Source organism: Osmerus mordax, chromosome 17 (assembly GCF_038355195.1).
Source record: "Osmerus mordax isolate fOsmMor3 chromosome 17, fOsmMor3.pri, whole genome shotgun sequence".
Taxonomy (NCBI): domain Eukaryota; kingdom Metazoa; phylum Chordata; class Actinopteri; order Osmeriformes; family Osmeridae; genus Osmerus; species Osmerus mordax.
Window position 1 is genome coordinate 1,920,915 of NC_090066.1, and position 25,744 is coordinate 1,946,658.

At 50.2% G+C, this 25,744-nt stretch overlaps 1 protein-coding gene across 3 annotated transcripts in view; it reads left to right on the top strand.

Annotated features, from left to right (window-relative positions):
• Positions 1-25,744, top strand: part of chchd3a (coiled-coil-helix-coiled-coil-helix domain containing 3a) — a 54,731-nt gene that overhangs the window by 27,233 nt on the left and 1,754 nt on the right. For 2 of the 3 annotated variants that reach the window (XM_067254862.1, XM_067254864.1), the window contains 4 exons: positions 2,605-2,619; positions 4,695-4,778; positions 12,167-12,237; positions 23,336-23,471. In XM_067254862.1, coding sequence (XP_067110963.1) covers positions 2,605-2,619; positions 4,695-4,778; positions 12,167-12,237; positions 23,336-23,471 — 306 coding nt within the window. The remainder of the gene's footprint in view (positions 1-2,604; positions 2,620-4,694; positions 4,779-12,166; positions 12,238-23,335; positions 23,472-25,744) is intronic. The other variant, XM_067254863.1, reaches the window with a different exon arrangement.

Below are 25,744 nucleotides of genomic sequence, written 5' to 3' on the forward strand. Positions count from 1 at the left end.
CCTCTTAAACGATGCGTTTAATCTGACCACTCGGCTCCAGAAGCCTGCTGGTCCATTGTGATGCAGGAGAGCTGAAGGGACTGTGGAGGGAAGGGCCTCTTGGCTGGCTGTTTGTTTACCTAGAGAAGGATGTGGCCTGGAGCAGGTGTGGCTCTCATGAGACCTGGACGTGGTTCTCTGTGAAGCCAGAGAGTTCCAGGCTGTTCTGTCATCCCCTCCTTCCTTGCCGCCTAACTTTCCTGCTTGACTTATTCCTTTCTTGACCACTCACTCTCTCTTTCTACTTTGTTTTTTGTTTTCGTTCTACCCCTCAAGCACCCTGCTCTCCTCCCTCCCTCTCTTCCTCTCTCCCTTTCTGCCTCCCTCCTCTCCCTTCCTTCCTCCCTCCCTCTCTCCCTCCTTCCCTCCTCTCCTTCCTCTCTCCTCCCCCCCCCTCCTCCTCCTTCCCTCTCTCTCTCCCTCCTTCCTCCCCCCCCCCCCTCCTCCACCCTCCCTCTCTCCCTCCTTCCTCCCCGCTCCTCTCTCTCTCCCTCCTTCCTCCCCCCCCCCCCCCTCCTCCACCCTCCCTCTCTCCCTCCTTCCTCCCCGCTCCTCCCTCCTCCTGGTGCCCCCTGGCTAGCAGGCTTCATGTCCGGAGCTGGCCTGGCTTGGAAGGGCCCAGTCTGCCGCTGACAAGCGGCCATGATAAATCACCCTCATTGTCCCTCGCTCTTTTCATCCTCCTCCTCCTCTCTTTTCATTCTTTCACTTTCAAGTTCACTTCCATTTTCCTGTCCAATTCATCGGCCACTCCATCCCTCCTCCCCCCGGCGCTCCCTCGCTCCTCCCCATCCTCCTCTTCATCAGGAGAACAAAGGTCCGTGAGGAGAGGCGGAGGGCTGGCCCATTGTCCGGGCTCTGGTATGATTAGATTATCTTTAGGGGCCAGTCAATGGGGTTAATCAGTAGGAAGTAATCCTGTGTGTGTTTGTGTGTGTGTGTGGTTGAACTTGCCCATACGCATCCCCAAACACTAGAACACAAGCACATTAGAAAACAAATTCCCCAGACACGCATTTCTGTCAGGACCGCTCTCCTTTTTTTAATGACCCCTTTAGTTCCGCCTCCTCTATACATTTATCTCTACCCGCTCTGTGTGTCCAGCTGCCCCGGCTGGTGTATGTGTGTGTCTGTCTGTACGTGTGTGTGTGTTTGGGATCAGTTTGTCTCAGCTGTTGGTGTGCGGTCGTCTTTTGTGTCTGTCTTTCGTTTTTTTTCCCTCTTTAGGACAGAAATCTTTTGTACCCACCAACAACCAGAACAGTTTCATTTGACACGCTTGTGATGATACAAGGCCGCCCAACACCACTCCTCGTCCTCCTCTCTCTCAAAGCCTTTTCCTCTCTGCCACCTTCTCTCTTTCTATCTCTCTCTTTCTGTTCAAGCTAAATTGAGCTGTCAAAATAAGACAGTTTTCTGGCATGCAGGGTCACACTTTGACGATTCCAGCCCTGCATTGTTACCCATAGGACACACCCTGCCTCCCCCCCACACAAACACACACACACACACACACACAAACACGCACACTCTAACAGCTGAACTCACTATATTATTTTCACACATTTTGATCCTGTGGTGAAGTGGTTTTGTTCTTGTGTGGGTGACATAGGCAAGTCTGGGTCAGTGGTCTTCACAATGCCAGTCAGCAGACACAAGGGTAACCGTGGCTTGAACAAGAGGGTAGTTACTGCGATGGAGGGGGGGCTGTGAGTGGGAGGGGCTGTGTTTGTGGGTACCAGGAGTCAAGAGAGGATCTACTAGACTGAAGAGTGAACTAATACTGCCAGCTAGAGAGGGTCACATCCTGGAGTTCCTCTCAGCTGTTAGCTTACTTGTCGGATGTTCGGATGTGTTTCTTTTAATATATATATAGCATTTTTCATGCTTTGTTAGACAGTCTTCAAGTGAAGTGTGACAGGGAAGACAGACAGGGGTGAGAGACACACACAGCAAAGGGCCATGTTCAGATTGGAACCCAGGCTGCTGTGGTGCTCACGCTTACCTGGTGAGTTACCCGGACGCCCCCAAGTCAGGTGGTGTTTGAGCTCCGCTCCACTGACGTGACCTTGACAGGGCGGACGACCTTCTCTCTCTCCTCGTTCGTCTGCGGGTCGTCCTCCTTCCTCCTCGTCACATGGCAAACACAGACGCAGAGGGCCATCACAGAGCAGTGATCCAAGGGAAATGAAATATTTCAGAAGTTTTCTCGCCCTCGCCGGATGGCGGTGATTAAAGATCTGGTAGGCTGCTGTCTCGTAGGAGAGCCTGAATATAGAATCAATAGGTGTTATCTAAATGTGATTCCGTCTAGTGTGTGTGTGTCTTCTCCAATAGCGATTCCGTGTAATGTGTGTGTGCACGTGCGTGTACACACACAGGTGTTCTCTAAATGTGTGTGGGGGAGATAGCAGAACGGGAGTGTGTGTACTCAGGCATGTGCTTCTGCAGTGCAGTCACCCCAAGCTTGAGAATACTAAACCTTCTAAATGTCATTTTGAAGAAGTTCATGGATGAATCAGCACCTTTTCTCTCTCTCTTTCTCTCAATGCTTCCTTCCTTCAGGAGATTGGACGGAAGGTAAGGCTGGAGACTCCTTCTCTCCCCCCCCCCCCCCATCTCTCCCTCCCCTCCCCTGCATGCTTTACAGAGAACCGAAGCTGTTCTTTGGCTCCATCATTTCAGTTCCTTTTCAATCCCGCTGAAACATACTCCTCTTCATGACCCCTTCAGGTCGCTGCTGCATGCTAATGCAGGGCGTTCTCTCCTCATCTCTCATCAGCGCCAGACCTAACAAGATACAACCTTTTAAAAGCTTTTTTTAGTTTGCTTTTAGGTGCACCTCACTCAAACACGACATGCTATCTCCTTTCAGTCGGGTCTTTTTTATTGCAAATGTCTCCAGTTACTGTGGAAGACAGTGAAGCTACCTGGTGTCCACAGTCCGTCTCCTGTCCTGTGTCCTACTGCTCTGTAGACTACTGCTCTGTAGACTACTGCTCTGTGTCCTACTGCTCTGTAGACTACTGCTCTGTAGACTACTGCTCTGTGTCCTACTGCTCTGTAGACTACTGCTCTGTAGACTACTGCTCTGTAGACTACTGCTCTGTGTCCTACTGCTCTGTGTCCTACTGCTCTGTAGACTACTGCTCTGTGTCCTACTGCTCTGTAGACTACTGCTCTGTAGACTACTGCTCTGTAGACTACTGCTCTGTAGACTACTGCTCTGTAGACTACTGCTCTGTAGACTACTGCTCTGTAGACTACTGCTCTGTAGACTACTGCTCTGTAGACTACTGCTCTGTGTCCTACTGCTCTGTAGACTACTGCTCTGTAGACTACTGCTCTGTGTCCTACTGCTCTGTAGACTACTGCTCTGTAGACTACTGCTCTGTGTCCTACTGCTCTGTAGACTACTGCTCTGTAGACTACTGCTCTGTGTCCTACTGCTCTGTAGACTACTGCTCTGTAGACTACGCCCATAGTGGCACCCTCCCAGCACTGACTCATCTCTCAGACTAGATGCTCTCGTCCGGACCTAGCAGACCTGGATCTTCACAGGGCCTGACTGGGACATATCTTAGTCAGCACTAGGATCCTCTGAGACAGACCCAAGCTCTGCAGTGCACAGAGAGACAGAGAGACAGAGAGAGAGAGAGACAGAGAGAGAGAGACGGCTGTTCCTCGATCCTTCTAGAACTATTCCACCAGCTCAGCAGAGGTCCTAGCTAGCGGAAGCATGTTGTCTCCCCATGTCTCCATCGCCCTCTAAACCAGACCCTGTCCACTGACAGCCGAGCTTAGTGTAAATGGGGCTGTGGGTGTGGGGGGCTGTGGGTGTGGGGGGCTGGGGGGGGGGGGGGGGGGGGGGGGGGGGCTGTGTAGGGGGCACAGGGTGATTTCCTGGGAGCTGACATGCCTAGGCGTATCTCCAGGAGAGATCAGCTCCGGTCTGATGGGTGTTTACTGAAGGTCACTGGCGAGAAGGAAGCTAGGAGATAGACCTCGCTCGTAAATAAGGAGAGAGGAGCCTTTCTCTTCCTGGTCTGATGTTATCCCCTTCCCCAGCTGTCACACACACACACACGTAGCATACATACAGGACACATACAATACATACACACATCCAGGTCTGAAGATGCTCTGATCGAAAACACCTCGTGAACCAACGTCCTTGGAAGTTCTACAGACGACACCAGACACACTCTCTCTCTCTCTGTCTCTCAGTATGGCATCCCCCTCCACACCTCATCCCCAGCCCCTCGTCTCTCCGGCGCGGTGGTAGACAGGGACATGGAGAGCTTGTGTCTGTGTTCACATCTCTGTGTCTCTGTCTGCTACTGTGGCTGTCTCGTGTGTTTGTCTTGCGTGTGTCTGTGTTTCATGGTCTGCCGAGCTCTCTAGTAATGGGGCTGTTCTTCTTCCCTGTGTGTGTGTGTGTGTGTGTGTGTGTGTGTGTGTGTGTGTGTGTGTGTGTGTGTGTGTGTGTGTGTGTGTGTGTGTGTGTGTGTGTGTGTGTGTGTGTGTGTGTGTGTGTGTGTGTGTGTGTGTGTGTGTGTGTGTGTGTGTGTGTGTGTGTGTGTGTGTGTGTGTGTGTGTGTGTGTGTGTGTGTGTGTGTGTGTGTGTGTGTGTGTGTGTGTGTGTGTGTGTGTAGGCCAGGCAGCTGGAGGCCAGGGATGCAGAGCTGAAAAAGCAAGAAGCGTTCTACAGAGAGCAGGTGGCCAAGCTGGAGGAGAGGGTAAGACCAGACCCACCACAACACACACACAGCCCCATACTAACCAAAGTCACCGCCCCCAGACAGCCCCGTCCTCAGGAAGGGTACGGGGTCACACGCGCCCCTGGTCCCAGTCCTGGGACAGCTTCACGCTGGTCACACCAGGCCGCTGTCAGGCTAGGGGGGACAGCTTAGACACGCTGCCCTCCCCACCTCTGTGTCGATGTGTGGGGCTGTCACTGCCCCTCCGTGGCCCCGCTAGGCTGCATGTCCTGGAGGGGGGGGGTGACCAGTGGAGGGGGTGCTGGGGGTCAGATAGTTTGTCCTTTTCAGCAGGGTTTCATAGCTCGGAAAAATGTGTCTTCGCTTAATTGAAAGACCCCATATGCGGGTTGCGGCAGATTGCGTAATCGCACACACACACACAAATTTGAATCAGTGTGTGTTCTGTGGGAGGATAGTTCTGCACACAGGAACTCACACATCAGTCCCTACAAGGTCAGTCCTGCCAGGAGATGATTGGTCCACTACCCCACACAGTGTGTGTGTGCGTGCCCCAAAACGTCTGCTTCCTGCCTTGTCTGTGTAAGCAGGACATGTTTCCAACCATCTCAGTAGGTTATATTGTTAACAACAGCCGATCGATATTGATTGTGTTGTGGTTGGTGATTGGTTTGAGTTGGACGGCGGCATTTGATTGGCTGCTGCAGAACAGGAGGTGATGTCGCTGACGTCAGAGGCTCAGAGCGATCTGTGAGTCATTAAGGAAGGAGGGAAAGAAAACGACCTTTTTCAACTGGGTGTCTTCTCTTTACTTGTCTCCCATGGCAACACCGTATGAGTGTAGCGGTGTGTGGCCATGAACGGCAAGATGATGAAGGGAGGACTGGAGAGAGGGAGGGAGAGGGGGAGGGAGGACTGGAGGGAGGGAGGGAGGGAGAGGGGGAGGGAGGACTGGAGGGAGGGAGGGAGGACTGGAGAGAGGGAGGGAGAGGGGGAGGGAGGACTGGAGGGAGGGAGGACTGGAGAGAGGGAGGGAGGACTGGAGGGAGGGAGGACTGGAGGGAGGGAGGGAGGACTGGAGGGAGGGAGGACTGGATAGAGGACTGGAGAGAGAGAAGGAGAGAGAGAGAGAGTGAAAGAGAGTCGTAGAGGACCCGTTTGCGTGAGTCGTGTTAAATCAGAAAACATTTGAACGAAGTAAATTCAAGAATCGTATCGCATAATGTCATTTAAGTTATAATTCTCGACGTAATAAAGGGAGAATCCGGTGTCCAGATCCCGAGGCCTCAGCGAGGTCATGCAGCTGCTCAGACGGGGCTGTGGAGGGAGGAGGAGGAGGGATCATAAAAGTGATCAGTCCCTCACTAGCACAGGTCTTAGTGACCCCCCGCTCCCTCATCAATCAGCCAACCGCCCCTAATCAATACCTCCTTACTCTGTCAACAAATCACCTTCACAGCCCTGGAAGAGATGTGAGTGGGGGAAGGAAGGACGGCAGCGAAGGACAGAAAGAGAGAGGAGGAGGAGGAGAGAGGAGAGGAACCGAGGGGATCTGGACCTGTCTAACATGTCTGTGTGAATCCTGTAGATTTATGGATCTGGATTAACATGATAGATATGAAGAATGGTGCGAGGCCAGAGCACTTACTCCCACTTATCTGCCTCACACACTCACACACACACACACACACACACACACACACCACCAGCTCCAGTGGTATTCCTTCCTTCAGCCCAGTCATGGATGGCCTGGTCAGGTGTGCTTGATGTGGAGGTCATTGAAATGGTAGCAGTGGCACACAAAGCATCTGTGAGAACCAGACCAGGAAAACAAACCTGAAGGTATTGATCGCCCACACGTGCCCTGGCTGTGTTTTCTTATCTCTATGAGGCATTGAGTGTTGGTGTGTGTGTGTGTTGTGTGTGTGTGTGTGTGTGTTGTGTGTGTGTGTGCTGTGTGTGTGTGTGTGTGTTGTGCCGGATCAATGGCGGGACTGTTGCATGTGGTCTTGCTGTGAAGAGAATAGCTCAGAGGATCTGCGGGAGACATGCTTATTGCGGAGCTCGGTCTCCCTTTCCCGTTCTCTTGTCCTCCCAGCACATTGCCTCCATCTTTCCTAGCCCCCTCCATCTTTTATTTTTCTTCTTCTACTAGCTCCATCTCCGATTTCTTAATGTTCTTCCCCCCAATACTCTGTTTCCCTCTCACATGCACTGGGGGCGAGTGAGAGGGGAAACGAAGAGAGAGGGAGAGAGAGGGAGAGAGAGGGAGAGAGAGGGAGAGAGAGGGAGAGAGAGGGAGAGAGAGGAAGGGAGAGAGGAGGGGAGGGAGGATGGGAGGGAGGGAGAGGTAGGGGGGGAGAGGGGGAGAGAGAGAATAAAAGTCTGATATATATTACACGTCTCTTCCAATCCAACATTGCCATTTGTCAGAGGGGCAGCGAGTGACAGACCATCACCAGGGCCTCAGACAAGCTCACCAGCGCCGCCAAACGCAGCCCTCTCATTGGCCACACCGGCTAAATTGCCTCTGAAAACAATATCTATATATTTATTACATTCTCACTCAATACCTGCTGTAAAACAATCTCATATTTAACAATCTGCGCCAGAAGTTCTCTCTCTTTCTCTCTCTCTCTCTCTGTCTGTGTGTGTGACTCTCGCTCTCTCTCTCTTTTCTCTCACCCCGTGCTCCCTTTTTCTGGTCTTTCTCGTTTCAACATCTTTCTTTTTTTCACGTGTTTTTCTCCATTTTTTTTCTTTCTCCCTTCAATGTCTTTTTCTTTCGATGTCATTACATTTTTTTCCCTTTTAGAAAGACAATCACTGTTCCCATTGATGCCTCATAGTCCTCCACATGCAGCTACACTTATGATAGGAAGAGAGGGTGACAGTTAGAGAAGCCATTATGGGGCTTTAAATGTTCTATATCTCCCCAAAGGGATCGATACTCTTTCTGAGGCCCCCAGTTCAGCAGGAATGAGAACTTTCTGACTGCCTCCGTCGTGACGATGTGCTTTGACTTTGAATCACCAGGACGGTTGGAAGCAGAGTGCTCTGGCGTTCAGGACAAATCTATTCAGGAATGACATTTTTTTTGGTGGTGTGCCTTCAGTCAACAAACGGAGCAAGGAGTGCATGACTCAACAGTCTAATCCTGCCTGCGTGTTTACAGACTGGCCCAGCGCTGAATGCTCTAATAACAACCCTTGCTCTGCTGTTGCAGAAGCGTCTCTCCAGTCCTCTTTCATCCTTTTTCTCATATAGTTTTTTGCAGTTTTGCTATTTCAATATCTTCTGAAAGAAGTAATTCATGCTTCAGCGAGTTCTCCCGGGCTAATCGCAGAGCTCCAGAGCTGTGCTGGGGTTTAGTGGACTGGAGGGGGTAGCAGCCCAGGGGACTGTCCCTGCTCCCTCCCTGCTCACTCCCTCCTCACTCCCTCCTCACTCCCTCCTCACTCCCTGCTCCCTCCCTCCTCACTCCCTGCTCCCTCCCTGCTCCCTCCCTCCTCCCTCCCTGCTCACTCCCTCCTCACTCCCTCCTCGCTCACTCCCTCCTCACTCCCTGATCCCTCCCTGCTCCCTCCCTCCTCACTCCCTCCTCACTCCCTGCTCACTCCTTCCTCACTCCCTCCTCACTCCCTCCTCACTCCCTGCTCCCTCCCTCCTCACTCCCTGCTCACTCCCTCCTCACTCCCTCCTCACTCCCTCCTCACTCCCTCCTCACTCCCTGCTCACTCCCTCCTCACTCCCTGCTCACTCCCTCCTCACTCCCTCCTCACTCCCTGCTCACTCCCTCCTCACTCCCTGCTCCCTCCCTCCTCACTCCCTCCTCACTCCCTGCTCCCTCCCTCCTCACTCCCTCCTCACTCCCTGCTCCCTCCCTCCTCACTCCCTCCTCACTCCCTCCTCACTCCCTCCTCACTCCCTCCTCACTCCCTGCTCACTCCCTGCTCCCTCCCTCCTCACTCCCTCCTCACTCCCTCCTCACTCCCTCCTCACTCCCTGCTCCCTTGATTTCATTTCCTCGGGTTCCTCTTCAGCAGGAGTCTCCACTCGCACACACTCTCGCACATACACACTCGCACATACACACTCGCACATACACACTCGCACATACACACTCGCACATACACACTCGCACATACACACTCGCACATACACACTCGCACATACACACTCGCACATACACACTCGCACATACACACTCGCACTTACACACTCGCACTTACACACTCGCACTTACACACTCGCACATACACACTCGCACATACACACTCGCACATACACACTCGCACATACACACTCGCACATACACACTCGCACATACACACTCGCACATACACACTCGCACATACACACTCGCACATACACACTCGCACATACACACTCGCACATACACACTCGCACATACACACTCGCACATACACACTCGCACTTACACAATCGCACACACCAGCAGAGGCGCACGGCGGTAGCGAACTTTGTGTTTAAGATAAGAAGAGCGGATCTATTTTGAGAAAATAATGTGGGATGTATCAAATCACATGTGAACATGTGATCTGCACATGTTCAGAGTTGTGCTTTAACGAGCTCTCTGTGAAAATGTCACCCAGTGACTCCCAAACCACAACAGTGACTTCAAGGTGGGAGAGACTGGAGCTGAAACACACACTAATGGTCAAAGCTGTGGGGTCCCACACACACACACACACACACACACAACCTCTGCCTCCTGCCTGGCAACAGATAACATTGAGAAGCCATTAACGTGTCTTTATTTGTTTTGCTCATTAAAAATAGGGAGCGAGGGCTTTTAATTTTAAGGCAAGTCTGCCATGTGGTTGCTTCTATCTGCCTCTGTATCGCCGGAGTGCATTAGAGATAATGACTTCATTTGTCTACAACACCCCTCACCAGATTATTGTTTAGCGCTATATGAGCTTAATGTTGCCCATCCACGTAAATGGGAGCAAAAAAAAAATGAAAGGGGTTTTCATGCTGTCAACAAACCGACTCATTCTTGGCCTGGGTCTGGTCCAGTATCTCAGTGGTGCTCGTATCAACTGTGAGAACTGCCAGCTGCCTCTTTTTGAGAACGAACAGACCAATCCGGTTTGAGACTAATCAAGCCCGATTGGTTTAGAAGTGTGATCAAGGTCTGTTACCCCCCTCGCAAAAATAGAACTTTTGTGGAGTGGTGAAGTGCTGGCACCCAAACAGAGCGAGGGTGGTGTTTGTCTTCTCCTGACATGACCGGCCTCTTCTCCCAAATCAGTTTGTGGACGTCTAGAAATCACCGCTGAAGCCCACTCTTTAATCACAGACAACACCACTGCAAATGACACTGTCTAGTGCCTGTGTGGTCATGTGTGTGTGGGTGTAGATGTTTGTTGTGTGTGTGTTTGTGTGGGTGGGTGGGTGTGACTTGGCCCTGTAATCAGTGTCACACATGGCCTTTTGTGCTTCCTGGTGGATTACAGTTGTGATTAGCTCCAGCTCTTCCATTTAGACAGGTACTTCCACCTCACCGTCTCTATTCCTAACAGGGACGTTGCCATACGCACACACACACCTAGTGCACACACACACCTAGCGCACACACACCTAGCACACGCACACACCTAACGCGCACACACACACACCTAGTGCACACACACACCTAGCGCACACACACACCTAGTGCACACAGACACGCAGCGCACACATACACACCTAGCGCACACACACACACTTAGCGCAAATACACACACCTAGCACGTACACACCTAGCACACACGTAGCGCACACATACACACATAGCGCACGCACACACCTAGCACGCACACACACAGTCCAATATCACCCTCTGCAGCACACTGATATCACAAACAGCTTTGTTATAAACTGAGAGAATAACTATTGACTACTCGTCTCATGAAATCATAGATACATCATACATACTGTACAATAGACAGAATATTTACATTTTATATACTGCAAATGCCATCTATGACCTCAGCCGATTTTAACAGTTGATATTTATGAGTCTGTATCATGGATAAAAGAGTGCAGTGTTCGTGGCTTAAGATAGCTGACAATGTCATTCTAATCTGTAAACCTTCCAAGCAGACATTTTAAATAGGGTGTTAGCTGCAAGTGTCTCTTTCAGCATGGTGTCGTGTCATATCTCCCCAGCCCAGATCCCCTCGAACCATAACACATGGCTATCGATCCACCCAATCCACCTCTCCTGCTCGGTTCATTTATATTGATTCCTTCACAACGGAGATAAATTGCCATTCCAGGCGTATTATAGGCTGAGATGATTGCACAAGGGTACCTAGGAGAGACACGGCCGACTATTGACTCACGACAGGAAGTGACACACAGGAAGTCTCAATCTCGGCATGACCAACTGCAGCGTCCTCTAAAAGTATTTGTGTCCTTGGTGCCTACACCCTCCTCCAAAAGCATTTTAACTCGAGATCGAACAAACAATCAAATATGACTTTTACTGGCGTTGAGATATATAAAGTGTTTAATCGCAGAAACCCCCGGGTTCCTAAAGCATATTAAAGTGTGTATGGGGATGGTGGTAATTCAGGTTGAGTGCTGTGCCTTGGCCGCTGTTATTATGACCCACCAGAGGACCTGGTGTCGGCTGGATAGGCTGCTCTCCCAAGCGTACTGTTGTCTCCAAAACACTCTCTTCTGACTGGACAATCATAAACACACACACACACACAGTACATGCATACAAGCACAAAACAAAATAACGTTGGAGACACCCCGATATGTATCGATGGCTATAAAGGTAGGCTAACACACCAGAAGCAGCCACAGAATCCTGACCACATGAACACTGCAGATTGGGAAATAAGCCTGAGTCCTGCTTCTGAATGCTGCTGCGCCCTCAATATCCCCATCCATAAAGTTTTAATGGAGTTTGGGAGATGGCTGCAGTGAGGGAGGCCTGGGGTGGTGTCCATCACGAGCCAATCAGACTGGGGTGGTGTCCATCACTAGCGAATCAGAGATGGAGGCTTGGCCAGGCTTCAGTGTTTTCTCCCACCCAAACAACGCCAACTTCTAGAGAGGCAGAGAGAGGATATGAATAAATTGGATAAGCTTATCTATTTTATGTAAGTGTTGCAATCTGATTCTGACATGCCATCAAATTCTTTTTTCTTGCTCTTTTCTTCTTTTCCGCCCTCCTGCTTTCTCAATTTTCTCTCTCACACCCTCTCTTTCTGTCTCTCACTCTCGCTCACACTCTCCCTCACTCTCTCTCTCAATCTCCCTCACAATCTCTCTCACTCTCCCTTACACGCTCTCTCTCTCCCTCACACTCTCTCTCTCTCCCTCACACTCTCTCTCCCTCACACTCTCTCTCTCTCTCTCTCTCTCTCTCTCTCTCTCTCCAGAGTGCTCAGTTCTACAAGGTCACCACAGAGAACTACCACAAGGCTGCTGACCAAGTCAACACCAAGTTCAAGTAAGTTCTGTTGCCCAACAACACTGTCTAGAAACTCATCACCCTTTACCACCGCCACACGGTTTCCTTGGAAACACTTCAACAGCATCATCACAAAACCAGCCTTCAAAATGTTTTTAAACTGTCAGAGAAATATTACGCTTTCGGATTGCATTGCCGTGTTTCCCGTAGTGTATAATTCCCAGCGGCTCTGTGGCGTGTCTGACCGGAGGACACTAGCACTGTCCCTCCAGGCCAGCCCATCTCTTTCAATCAGGCCCACATTAGCCCGGCCCGTCAGCTCATGTTGATGATGGGCTTCACTGATAGCCTCTTATGAAATGGACTCCCTATCTGGTGTCTGTCCATGTTGTGTACCGGTTACAGTGGCTGACCTTTTTTCTGTGTTTATTTGTTTGACAGAAGAGCGTTAATTTCGAATACTACCCATGTACACTGCGTTCAGCACTGTATGCCAGTTAAATACCTCACTGTATACCGGTTAAATAGCTTACTGTATGCCAGTTAAATACCTCACTGTATACCGGTTAAATAGCTTACTGTATACCAATTAAATACCTCACTGTATACCGGTTAAATAGCTTACTGTATACCAGTTAAATAGCCTACTGTATACCGGTTAAATAGCTTACTGTATACCAATTAAATACCTCACTGTATACCGGTTAAATAGCTTACTGTATACCAGTTAAATAGCCTACTGTATACCGGTTAAATAGCTTACTGTATACCAATTAAATACCTCACTGTATACCAGTTAAATAGCCTACTGTATGCCTGTTAGCACTGTAAAATGAGGTGTATGTCAGCATACCAAACAGCCTATTAGCTAGCTCATACATGTAACTAAAGACTATGTCAATTTCCAGTCCATTCGTGTTCCATCTATCCCCTAATAAGAGACCATTAGACTCCATAGTAATGTAAGGAAAGTGGATGAAGAGCCCGCAGGAGGCGGAGCTTAGGGGGGGCCAGGCTCTGGGCCTTGTCTGGGGGCTAGCGCTAATCAGGTTAGCCCGTCATTAGCCGGCGCTAACTCCGGGATCATTGTCTCCCTCAGAAATGCAGAAACTGATTAGCTCGCCCGCTGGGGCTAGCGTTAGCCTCGGGTAGCAGAGGCTTGAGACTTCCCAAATCACATTACGAAGAAAATGTACTGGAATATCATTAGAGTGACACGACTGTTGCTAACTGCTAACGTGAGGTGGGTGTGCGACTGGCCACGTGATGGGAGAACTCCTCTCTGATTGGTTGATTGGATTACGAGAGATGCATTACCAGGGCCGTGATTGGATTAGAGGGCTTTGGGAGGGAAGGGTTTGTTTGTCAATGAAATGGCGGGAAGGTCTGGTGTTACGGGGGAGGGAGGGAAACTGAGGACTAGTCAACTAATCGGGTTTCCGAGGGTGTGTTCAGTACAGCGGGTACTTGCCTCATACTCTTATTGGTAGCTTGGGTGTTTTTTTGTGTGCATGGAAGTTTATGTAGCTAGTGTGTGTGTTTGTGGACGTTACTAAGCAGACTCAGTGTTTATCCTTGCACCACTTGCTCTTCTGAGTTCTCGTGAGGTCTCCCTATGGATACAACCTCTACAACTCTGCAGAGGTGGGGAGGGAGGGAGGGAGGGCATTGATATCTGGGACACAGTTGAATATGAAGACCAGATATTTTATTTCTAAGCCATTTGATTTTCTGAAAGTCACAATTGCCCTGGAGAGGAATGTGAGTGGGCACATCTATAATTGATAGAATTAACATGGTTTTGATATGATAATTGTCTTTATGAGGGGGAGTGTGGGAGATCTTATTCTACAGGAGAATCATTTCCTGACTGGTCCAATACTTTTATTATGTTCATTAATACATTTGGAGAGACTTTACAACAGGTCCCACAACAGATCCCGGTCCTCGAGGGCCGCTGTCCTGCATGTTTTAGATGTTTCCCTGCTCCAGCACACATTACCCAGGTCATTACCCAGCTGGGTAATGACCATTCATTTGAATCAGGTGTGCTGGAGCAGGGAAACATCTAAAACATGCAGGACAGCGGCCCTCGAGGACCAGGATTGGAGAACCCTGCCTTACAACATTGGGTTTGCGTGTGTCACATGTTCACAAACACACATGGACACACATCTAAATCAACTGTGTGTGTGTGTGTGTGTGTGTGTGTGTGTGTGTGTGTGTGTGTGTGTGTGTGTGTGTGTGTGTGTGTGTGTGTGTGTGTGTGTGTGTGTGTGAGAAAAAGAGAGAGAGGGAGGGAGGGAGAGATTGCTGTTGGGTGTGGTTGTGTTCCATGTTGGTGTGTGTGGTTCTACTCTGCAGCCCAGTTCTGCTGCAGGTTGTTAGTGTGTCTGCTGTCTTACAGGTGCAGGAATACTCACATATAGGCTTGTTTGTAGTTCTATGTGTGATGACAAGGTACAAACATGAACTGCACAGTTTGTTCTCTGAAGATATGAGAGGTAGATGTGTGTGTTTGCTAGCGAGTGTGTGTGTGTACACGTGTTTATGTGCATGTATGATTGTTTGCTAGTGTGCGTTTTGAGTTTGCTGTCGTATGTTTGTGTATTTGCAGTCTGGTGTGTTGACTGTCGTGTGTGTGTGTGTGTTTGCTAGCGTGTGTATCTGTGTGTGTGTTGAGTAGTGCGTGCGTGTGTGTGTGTGTGTGTGTGTGTGTGTGTGTGTGTGGTGCAGCTGTTCCCTGACGTTCCTGCAGTATTCCCGGCAGAGTTTCTGCATGATGGAGTTCTCCCAAACTGTAGCACCACTGTATCACTGTGACCTCATTACTTCTAGACACACACACACACACAAATTTAAACTACACGCACACACACAAATCTAAACTACACACACACACACAAATCTAAACTACACACACACACAAATCTAAACTACACACACACACACACACACAAATCTAAACTACACACACACACACACACACACAAATCTAAACTACACACACACACAAATCTAAACTACACACATCCTCACTCACTTCGATTTGCTCTCTCCCCTCCCCCTGAGCCCAAAGGCACATACACACAGATTCCCAGTCCTTGTGAATGGACCACACTTCCAATTTGCAAATCTCACACACAAACAACCACACACACACAGACATCCTAAATAGACGCTGTGCTCGATGTGCTGTGAAGAGGCGGAGTGTGTTCAGGTGGACCCTAGCTCTCCTCCAAGCCTGGAGCAGGCCTGGTGTGGGGTAGGGCGTCCCAGACTGCAGCCTGGAGCAGGCCTGGTGTGGGGTAGGGCGTCCCAGACTGCAGCCTGGAGCAGGCCTGGTGTGGGGTAGGGCGTCCACACACTGCAGCCTGGAGCAGGCCTGGTGTGGGGTAGGGCGTCCACGCACTGTAGCCTGGAGCAGGCCTGGTGTGGGGTAGGGCGTCCACACACTGCAGCCTGGAGCAGGCCTGGTGTGGGGTAGGGCGTCCACGCACTGCAGCCTGGAGCAGGCCTGGTGTGGGGTAGGGCGTCCACACACTGCAGCCTGGAGCAGGCCTGGTGTGGGGTAGGGCGTCCACACACTGCAGCCTGGAGCAGGCCTGGTGTGGGGTAGGGCGTCCACACACTGCAGCCTGGAGCAGGCCTGGTGTGGGGTAGGGCGTCCACACACTGGGGCCTGTAGAACTGACCCAGTGGGCTTTGGAGCCCCGTGTTGTCTGACAGGAGTGGAAGGGAATGAGAAATGGGAGATTATAGAGGTGAGGGAGAGAGAGAGAGAGAGGTGTCCCTGTAAGCCTGCTGTCAGGGTTAACCTTTGCTGGGGCTTTGAGATGCTTTGTACAGCCGGCCCTTCTCCTTGTGTGTTATGGGTCCTTATGGAGAGAGCACGGGCTCTGGACATCACAGAGGAATTCATGACATCTTCTGATTCTGGGGGATTGAATCCCTCCACTACGCACACACACCAGACACCACACACACACCTTACTGTCGAGACCCCTTGAGAGTTGTACTTGATGGTGACATTTGTCAGAAGATCAGATTGTGTGTGTGTGTGTGTGTGTGTGTGTGTGTGTGTGTGTGTGGTCTCAGCTCTCTCCAGAGAGAGACAGTAAAATCTCATCTCAGTCTGTCACTGGTATCGTATGTCTCTCCTCACATTTCTTTCTGTTTTTATATTTTCTTTAGTCTGTCAGGCCCATCCTCATCTGTATACACACACACACACACACACCACAAACACACATACCACACACACACACACACACACACTGCAGGGGAGGCATATAGGTAAAACTTGTTGAATATAAATCTGAACAGTGTTTATAATGCCATGTTTCCTGCTGACAGGTCAACAGGTCACCTTTCACTCTCCTCTCTCCCTTCTCTGCTGGAAAGAGACTCTCTCCCTCTCTCCCTCCCTCCCTCATCAATATTCAATAACAAACACTGCTGGCTCTAAGTCCTGCTCCTGTGACTGAAGCTTAACACGACTCTGCATATTGATATTCATTAAATAGAAGATGGAAACTAAACAGTTGTGGGAGTCTTTTGAATATTTCTCCGAGTGCAGGATCCAGATCCTGCCCAGGATCTGGATCTGAAGACTCCTGTTCCTAGTGTAACCCTTCTCTTTTGATCTGGGAGGGGGGGGGGGGGGGGAGGTGGTGGGGGGGGGGGGGAGGAGGAGGGGGGGGGGGGGAGGTGGTGGTGGGGGGGGGGGGGGAGGTGGTGTGGGGGGGGGGGGGGGGAGGTGGGGAGGTAGGGGGGGGGGGGGGGGAGGTGGTGGGGGGGAGGTAGGGGGGGGGGTGTGGGGGAGGTTCCACACCCTTCCTGAAAGAGAGCATTCCTCCTGACAGGGTTACGATGTTGAGAATTCCTACATGGCCATTGGTCTCTCTCTCTATTTGAATGTCTATAATTGTCTGCTCTCTTTCTGTCTCTCATTCTTTTCTATCTTTGTCTCTCACGCGCTCTCTCTATCTCTCACGCTCAATTGACTTCCCTTTGTCTATCTCAACTTCCATCTTTGTCTGTTTCTCTGTCTCCCCCCCCCCATCTCTCTCTGTTCCTCTCTCCCCCCATCTCTCTCTGTTTCTCTCCCCCCCCATCTCTCTCTGTCTCTCTCTCCCCCCCATCTCTCTCTGTTTCTCTCTCTCCCCCCCATCTCTCTCTGTCTCTCTCTCCCCCCCATCTCTCTCTGTTTCTCTCTCTCCCCCCCATCTCTCTCTGTTTCTCTCTCCCCCCCATCTCTCTCTGTTTCTCTCTCCCCCCCATCTCTCTCTGTTTCTCTCTCCCCCCCATCTCTCTCTGTTTCTCTCTCCCCCCCCCCATCTCTCTCTGTTTCTCTCTCTCCCCCCCCCCCCATCTCTCTCTGTTTCTCCCCCCCCCCCCCCCCATCTCTCCCTGTCTCTTCCTCGCTGATGGATTTCACGGTGGGGGGTCAGGTCTTGTTTAAGAAGCGATAGCGAGAATGAAAGTGTGTCATTTTTCTCTCTAACTGCATCATTTGTATTTATTTACGCCTCCCCGGTTTCAGGGCCTTGTCTTAAGTAAGGGGAGCATGAGGGCGTTCCGACTGGGATCTACTCTCACCCTTTAACCTTGTTAACCCCTAAGTGCCCCTAAACCATGATAAATATATCTATGGCCATAGAGAGCTGGGTTTGGGTATCTGGTAGGAATCTATACCTTGGGACATGAGACACATATATCACAATACGTTGGAGGGGAGGGGGCTGTGTTGACATGTTTTGTTTGACAAATGAAGAAGTATTGCACTTAAGAGTGAGTACTTAAGGTATGGAGAGCCTGATGGGGCCCCCTGTTCATTCTTCGTTAGTTTCGCTCAATATGTCATTTGGTGGAAAAATGTGTCAGTATTGGACATTGTAATCAAACCCCAGTCTTGCCATCAGATTTTCTTTAATTTATAGATTTTTTTTTAAAGATGTACGTTGTATTTTGAACAATGAAACATGAATAGTCTTCTATGGACCCTCACAACATATAGATCACACAGTGACAGTCATAGTCAATATCATTCATGTGACAGATGGAGCGATGCTGTGACCATTACAGTAATAGATTACTGCTCCACAGTGAGTTGCCTGACATACATCTTACTATGTGTCCACTGTTCCTCAACATAGGGCCTTTCATGTATGGACTGAAAAAAGCCTTAAGTATCCCTGGACCGGGTGTTGCTTGTATGGAGCTGACAGTTGCCGTGGAAAGGAGGAGAGGGAGAGAGAAGGAAAGAGAGAGAGAGAGAGGGAAAGAGAGAGAGAGGGAGAGAGAGTGGAAGAGAAGGAGGCTTGGTTATATGTTCTGCTTTATTACAGTGTAAATGCTACATGCCTTCATCCTTTCATGCTGATCTAGTAGGTGCGTTTCTAGAGAGCGCTCAGTGTTGGTGGGGTTACATTCCTCTTCTCTTTCTCCTCTTCCTCTTCATTCCACTTGGAGTCCTCCACTTCCCCCCCAAGAACCACAGTGCTCTATTCCTCCATTCTCCCTCCCTCCCTCCTCCTTCCCTCCCTCCCTCCTCCTTCCCTCCCTCCCTCCCTCCTTCCCCCCCTCCCTCCTCTGTTGTTTTGATTTTGCCTCCAATCTTTCTCTGTCTCCCCCCTTGCTGGTCGCTGTTTGCTGGTGTGTTTCTCCTTTAGTGTTCATGTATGAACACACACACACCCACACAGCTCATTCTTCTCTCTCCCTCCCTCCATGTCTACATCCCAGACTCTCTCTCCCTCTCTCTCTCTCGCCCTATCTCTCCCTGCCCCCCCGCCCCCTCTCCTCAACCTCCCTCCTCTCTGATAAAACATCTCATCTCAATGCAGCTCCCCGCTCCCTCTGTCATAACCCCACCCCTCTCCCCCCTCACCCCCTCCCCCTCTCCCCCCTCACCTTCTCCCCAATGTGATTTATGAGCTGGAGTGTATAAACCATACTGGAGATAGAGATATATATTTATATATAAAACAACCCCCTGTGTCCTCCCTATTTCTCTTGCTCTCCCATCTCTGGATCAAGGCGATGGGGGAAGAAGGGATAGTCTTGAGGTGGGAGGAGGAGGAGGGGGGAGGGGGGGTTCTATCATAGCAGTGGAGCTCTGCGTTGGTATGGAGACCTTTACTGATCCAGATGGTGTCAGCCCAAACTCACTCTCCGCTAAGATGTCCCCCAGGCGCTACAGTACACACACACACACACATACACACATACTCCACCTGCTCTAGATGTCTCCATTTGTTTCAGTGTCTCTCTCTCTCTCTGGAGTTTTATTAAATATCCAAGGAGCCTACAGAGGCTGGACTGGAGCGAACAGGAGCTTTCGATTGACAGAGGCTAGTTTTGACCTGGAAATTAAATCTCTGTCTTGCTTTTTCTCGCTCACTCTTTCTGTGTGTGTGTGTGTGTGTGTGTGTGTGTGTGTGTGTGTGTGTGTGTGTGTGTGAGAGAGAGAAAGAGAGAGAGAGAGAGAGAGAGAGTGTGTGTGTGTCTGTATGTCTGTCTGTGTGTGTGTGTTTGTGTGTGTGTGAGAGAGACAGACAGAGAATGATTAAACTGCAGCGTGTGACCCTGAGCGACGGGTCAGAGATTGTGTCTCCCTGAAACAAAGCCTTGCCACACCATGAACCAGCGCCCCCTCTGGTCGAGAACCATGTTACGTCAGAGCAAATTAACCACAGGTCTGTTCTCTGCTCTTAAACCCTGAGAAGAAGAAAAAAACAGCAAGAAAATTATTTCATTCCATCCTATTGCCATCTCAAAGGTCACATATTTCATTGAAAGGTAATGTGCTGTCTGGTTCCCTCAGACTTCCATGTTTACCAAGGACCTTGTCCTCAGGTTTCATGGGAACACAATAACTCCGTAGTTATTTCAGACTATATTTATCATTGTGTCCTGTCACCGTGGGAACAGGACTGTCCGTGATGTGCTATTATACATGCCATACCGTCCCTACAGTCCAGCGGGGAAGCAGGAAACGATGGAAGTGTCCTTCCCTGACCCTTTAAAACATACTGTCTGTGTTATACAGTACCTCTGTGTTATACAGTACCTCTGTTATACAGTACCTCTGTGTTATACAGTACCTCTGTGTTATACAGTACCTCTGTGTTATACAGTACCTCTGTGTTATACAGTACCTCTGTGTTATACAGTACCTCTGTTATATACAGTACTTCTGTGTTATACAGTACCTCTGTGTTATACAGTACCTCTGTGTTATACATTACATTTACATTTAGTCATTTAGCAGACGCTCTTATCCAGAGCGACTTACAGTAAGTACAGGGACATTCCCCCCGAAGCAAGCAGGGTGAAGTGCCTTGCCCAAGGACACAACGTCAATTGACACGGCCGGGAATCGAACTGGCAACCTTCAGATTACTAACCCGACTCCCTCACCGCTCAGCCACCTGACTCCCCTTATACAGTACCTCTGTTATACAGTACCTCTGTGTTATACAGTACCTCCGTGTTATACAGTACCTCTGTGTTATACAGTACCTCTGTTATACAGTACCTGTGTTATACAGTACCTCCGTGTTATACGGTACCTCCGTGTTATACGGTACCTCTGTGTTATACGGTACCTCCGTGTTATACGGTACCTCTGTGTTATACAGTACCTCTGTGTTATACAGTACCTCCGTGTTATACGGTACCTCTGTGTTATACAGTACCTCTGTGTTATACGGTACCTCTGTGTTATACGGTACCTCTGTGTTATACGGTACCTCTGTTTGCCACGTAGTAATGGACAGATGCTGGGTAGTCAGACGAGGGAAAGCTTAATGTAATATTGAACAGGCAGGGACTGTGTGTGTCTGTGTGTGTGTGTAAGCTGCGTGGATTTAACGTTCATCTTAATGATGGATGATGCATGACCCGGCGTGCGAGTGTGTGTGTGAGACAGTGTTATTGTTCTCGTGATTAACTCAAACATGGTCTGACCCCCCCCCCCCCCCCCTCAACCCCTTCCCCCCCCCCCCCCTCAACCCCTTCCCCCCCCCCCCCATGTGGAGGGGGCTCTCCTCCCAGAACAAGAGAAGTGTAGCAGGCATCAGCGCTCCTCTCTAAACCCATTTGAATTCTCCTGCAAAAGCCATTAACGGATGATAAACACTGCCGTTTGTATCAGCAGGTTGCACCTGGCATTAGCGCAAACGCTTAAGAAAATAATTAGCGTGTGTGAGCGTGCAGGCCCTGAAGATGCCTGAAGTCAGTATAATGAATGAAGCGGGGGGGGTAGGAGCCACAGCAAGGAATCTCCCTGCAACTGTTCAGACTCAGACACAACCTCTCTCTCTCTCTCTGTCTCTCTCTCTGTCTCTCTCTCTGTCTCTCTGTGCCTATAAAGGGACCAGTAAGGTCATCCTTTGTGGTACTGGATTGAGTATTCCCCTTATTTTTCATTATTTTTGCGCCGACCCTATCAAAAATGGCTTGTCTGCTTAAAAATAGATTATTCAAATCGGATGACGGTTTAACCACGTGGCGGGGGTTGTACGCAGAGGTCCTAGGCGGCGGCGTCCTGCCGCATTGCATCCTGGGTAATGACCCGTGCGGCCAATGGCATGCTTTATAGCCCACATGAGGGTGTTTTCTCACGCCAGGGGCAAATCAAACACCAGATTCTAACTGGAGGAGCTGAGCTTTCCCTGAAGGCTTTCAGAGGTGCTGACAGGGGCAGAATTACCCCCCTTTACCCTTCTGTTTCTCTCTCCCTCCCTCTGTCTCTCCGTCTCTCTCCTTCCTTCCCTCTCTCTCTATGCCTCTCTCTCTTCCTCCCTCTCAGAGCTGTTTAGTGGGATGGACTCGCTGTCCTAGGTGCTGGTGTGTACTAAAGGATGACGCCTCGATTAGCATAATGGCCCTAGCATGTGCAGGTGTGGCTTTTATGGCGGATTTATGGTGTGCGATGAGAGACTGACGCTAGCTGATAGCACAGGACTGCAGTACCCTCTAGTACTCTGTTGCTGAGGTTAGCATAAAGGCACTAAGTCCCTGGGACACAGGCGGCACTGTTGGGGTAATATTGAAAGAGCACCAGTGCGTTGAGGTAAAAAATAAACTGGAGTTAGCATTTAGCAGTAGATTAGCGTCCGTGTGGGAATCGCTTGTACCGCAGTGATAAAAGAAGCACTACACCCGATGGACAGATGTTAGCCCTGTGGTGTGGTGGTGGCCGCTGAAATGTCACCTTAGCACAACCAAGGTGACAGCAACAAAGGTGTTTGGGTGTAATCAACGACGTCTATAGTGGTCCGAGCTCAATCAATATTGATTCAGTAGCACCCAGTTAGCGACGGTCGATAGTCTCTTGTCACTGTGGTGAGCGTTTGCTTTTTGAAGGCTTTCAAATTGGATGCGCACAGAAGCAATGGTGGTGTTTTCAAATAGAACAAAGGATTAGCCTTCATCATCATCATCATCACCACCACCACCGTCGTTGTTGCCGGGGGTTATCGGGTGCATGTCAACCATCGTCCTCTAATTTTCGCTTTGCGGTACTTTCCGGCATCTCCTTCAGTGACATTGATCAGGTTTTTTGTTTTTGCTGGAGAAAGAAAAACATCACTAAGCACGTAGGGAGAGGCCGATAGATGCTTTAGTTTCCAGAGGGACGATCCGGACCACCCCAGGGGGCCGCTGTAGGGCTGGATTGACAGGATCCACACGTCCTCTCGGCCCTGCGATTGACTCGCGCCTGCTGTAATGGACACATCGGCATGCCCCTCACTACCCACTGCGGTCGGCCTCCATGGCTGCAGCCACCTTTGACCTCTGGGCTGTACAGTGCGGCTGATCTGGGCTTAAGCATTGCTGTGAGAAATCCACATATTGACTGTTTGTTTCTGTCTCCCTCCCTCTTTCGTTCTCCCTCCCTCCCCACCTCCATCTCTCCTTCCCTCTCTCTCCCCCCCCTCCCTCCCCACCTCCATCTCTCTCTCCCTCCTTCCCTCTCTCCCTCCCTCCCCACCTCCATCTCTCCTTCCCTCTCTCTCTCCCCCCCTCCCTCCCCACCTCCATCTCTCTCTCCCTCCTTCCCTCTCTCCCTCCCTCCCCACCTCCATCTCCCTCCCTTCCTCCCCCTCCCTCTCCCCCTCCCTCCCAGGCGCTATGAGACCAGTCCAGTGTGTGTCGACCTGCAGGGCCAGATCCTGAAGTGCTACAGAGAGAACACAGGAAGGACGCTGCATTGTTCCAACATCGCCGCCCTCTACCTGCAGTGTGTCAACAACGCTAAACAGGTAGGTCTCCTGACTCCTAACCCCTAACCCTCTACCTGCAGTGTGTCAACAACGCTAAACAGGTAGGTCTCCAAACTCTAACCCCTAACCCTCTACCTGCAGTGTGTCAACAACGCTAAACAGGTAGGTCTCCAAACTCTAACCCCTAACCCTAACCCTCTACCTGCAGTGTGTCAACAACGCTAAACAGGTAGGTCTCCAAACTCTAACCCCTAACCCTCTACCTGCAGTGTGTCAACAACGCTAAACAGGTAGGTCTCCAAACTCTAACCCCTAACCCTAACCCTCTACCTGCAGTGTGTCAACAACGCTAAACAGGTAGGTCTCCAAACTCTAACCCCTAACCCCTCTACCTGCAGTGTGTCAACAACGTTAAACTGGTGGGTCTCCAAACCCTGACCCCTAACCCTTGTGTCTACAGAGGCATTCAAGATCTTTATAACAAAATATGGTTATAAATCTCTGATGTGGCCTCTCTCACTGTCTTTCTGTGTCTGTATTTGTTTCTCTCTCGCTACATGAACAGAGTGGGGACTATGTGCATGCTCCATCATGGGCGACCGACATGTGAGTGTGTGTGTTCCTGGTAGACGAGCTCGGTGATTCGTAGACAGTACGTGTTTCTGTAGAGTAGTCCTGCCTGCTCGCTAGGTAACCATGAGAACCATCTCAGACGCACTCTCTCTGGGCAACCTGTCTGATCTCCAGGTACGGCACCTAGCACCTGGGCTGGGACCTCAAACCCAGGGTCCTGGTTCGATTCCCACCTGGGGACCCCTCTCTCCCCTGCCTTTCTTGTCTCTCTCAAACTGTCACTAACAAAAAAGCAGCAATAAAAAAAAAAAAGAAGCACACTCCCCTTCCTGAACTTGTCGTGTCAGTCACCCCCGTCACCCCCCCCCCCCCCCCCCTTTAACCAGTCTGGCGCCTGTGCCTTCATAAAGACAACTGTAAGTAGAAGGTTTTAGAACTGAAGGTCTATTTCCATAATACCTGCTGACTCTGGCGCTGTCTGGTCTGAGAGTGTGTGTTTAATGTAATAAGACCTCGGCTGGCCGCTGCCACTTTCAAAGTGTCCTCCCGCCTCCCACTCATGCAGAAATGCTTTAGGTCGCATATGGTAATGGAAATGGCAATGGCGTTCGTATTGGCTTGGCTTGCCTAGCTTCGCTACCCTGTCTGCAATATACAGCATCTCCACCCAAACAAGCCCAATTTACATTCAGATGACTTTTCTATTAGATTGTTTTCTCCCCTTTACAATTTCATTGTTTCTTACGAAGGGAAAATGGGCTTTACCCATGTCTCCTGGGTGTTTGGTATTCAATCTAGAGGTCTGGAACGGGCGGTTATAAGCTATACATCATGTAAATACAGCTATGTTTTATTCATCAAGGTTAGCGGACGCTAGCTACCTGTAGCCTATTCAGGAATCCTGTCGTACAGGAAGTGAGCGTACAGTTGAAACGCTGTTATGTTCTCCTAAACTGTTGTACCAGTAAGTGACCCTGAATACAGGGTAATGCCCTCATTTGTCAGCCCGCCGCAATCGAAACACGGTCTTCGTAATCTCTGCGTTACTTCTTGAAGTCACAGAGAGAATCTGACAGTTGGAAGCGTTTGGGAGGGGAGGAGGTGAAAGCAAGAGGGGGTCATGCATGTTGACCGTGATGGTTCGTCTCTGAGTGAGGACGGCAGCTTCTCCGGGGCCAGACAGGTAGTGAATGCCGTAGTCGTCAAACACCAGAGGTCACTTTGACCTCAGAAGTCCCCAGGTTCACGTTTAAGACCACTAAGCAGGTTTCCCTTCAGCCCAGTAGGCCATTTTAACCTTTAAATGAAACTCTGACCCCCCCCCTCCCCCCTACCTGAACCCAACACACACACTCACCCCTTAAACGCACCCTAAACCCTCTCCTATTTACACGAAGAATGACCCTAGATAGCTTTATCCCAGCCAGACCACCACCACCATCATCATCAGCAGATAAGAGCAATCCAATTCAGCGTTTAATCGGGGAATATTGAGCGGTGGATAAGGACTGGAGCCAGCCGGGGTTGTCATCGTCTGTGCCCGGGTGAAGGATCATTACCACACTGCTCATCAATGTGCCACGATAACATTTAGACCGGCTTCTTTTCTCTTTTTGCACCTCGTTTCTGTCCCTCCATCCCTCACTCCTCTAACCCGTGCAACACGAGGCGAGCCCAGATAACGTTAGCGACAGGGACCTGACTGCAGAAAGAGGAGGAGGAGAACAGATAAAGTAGTG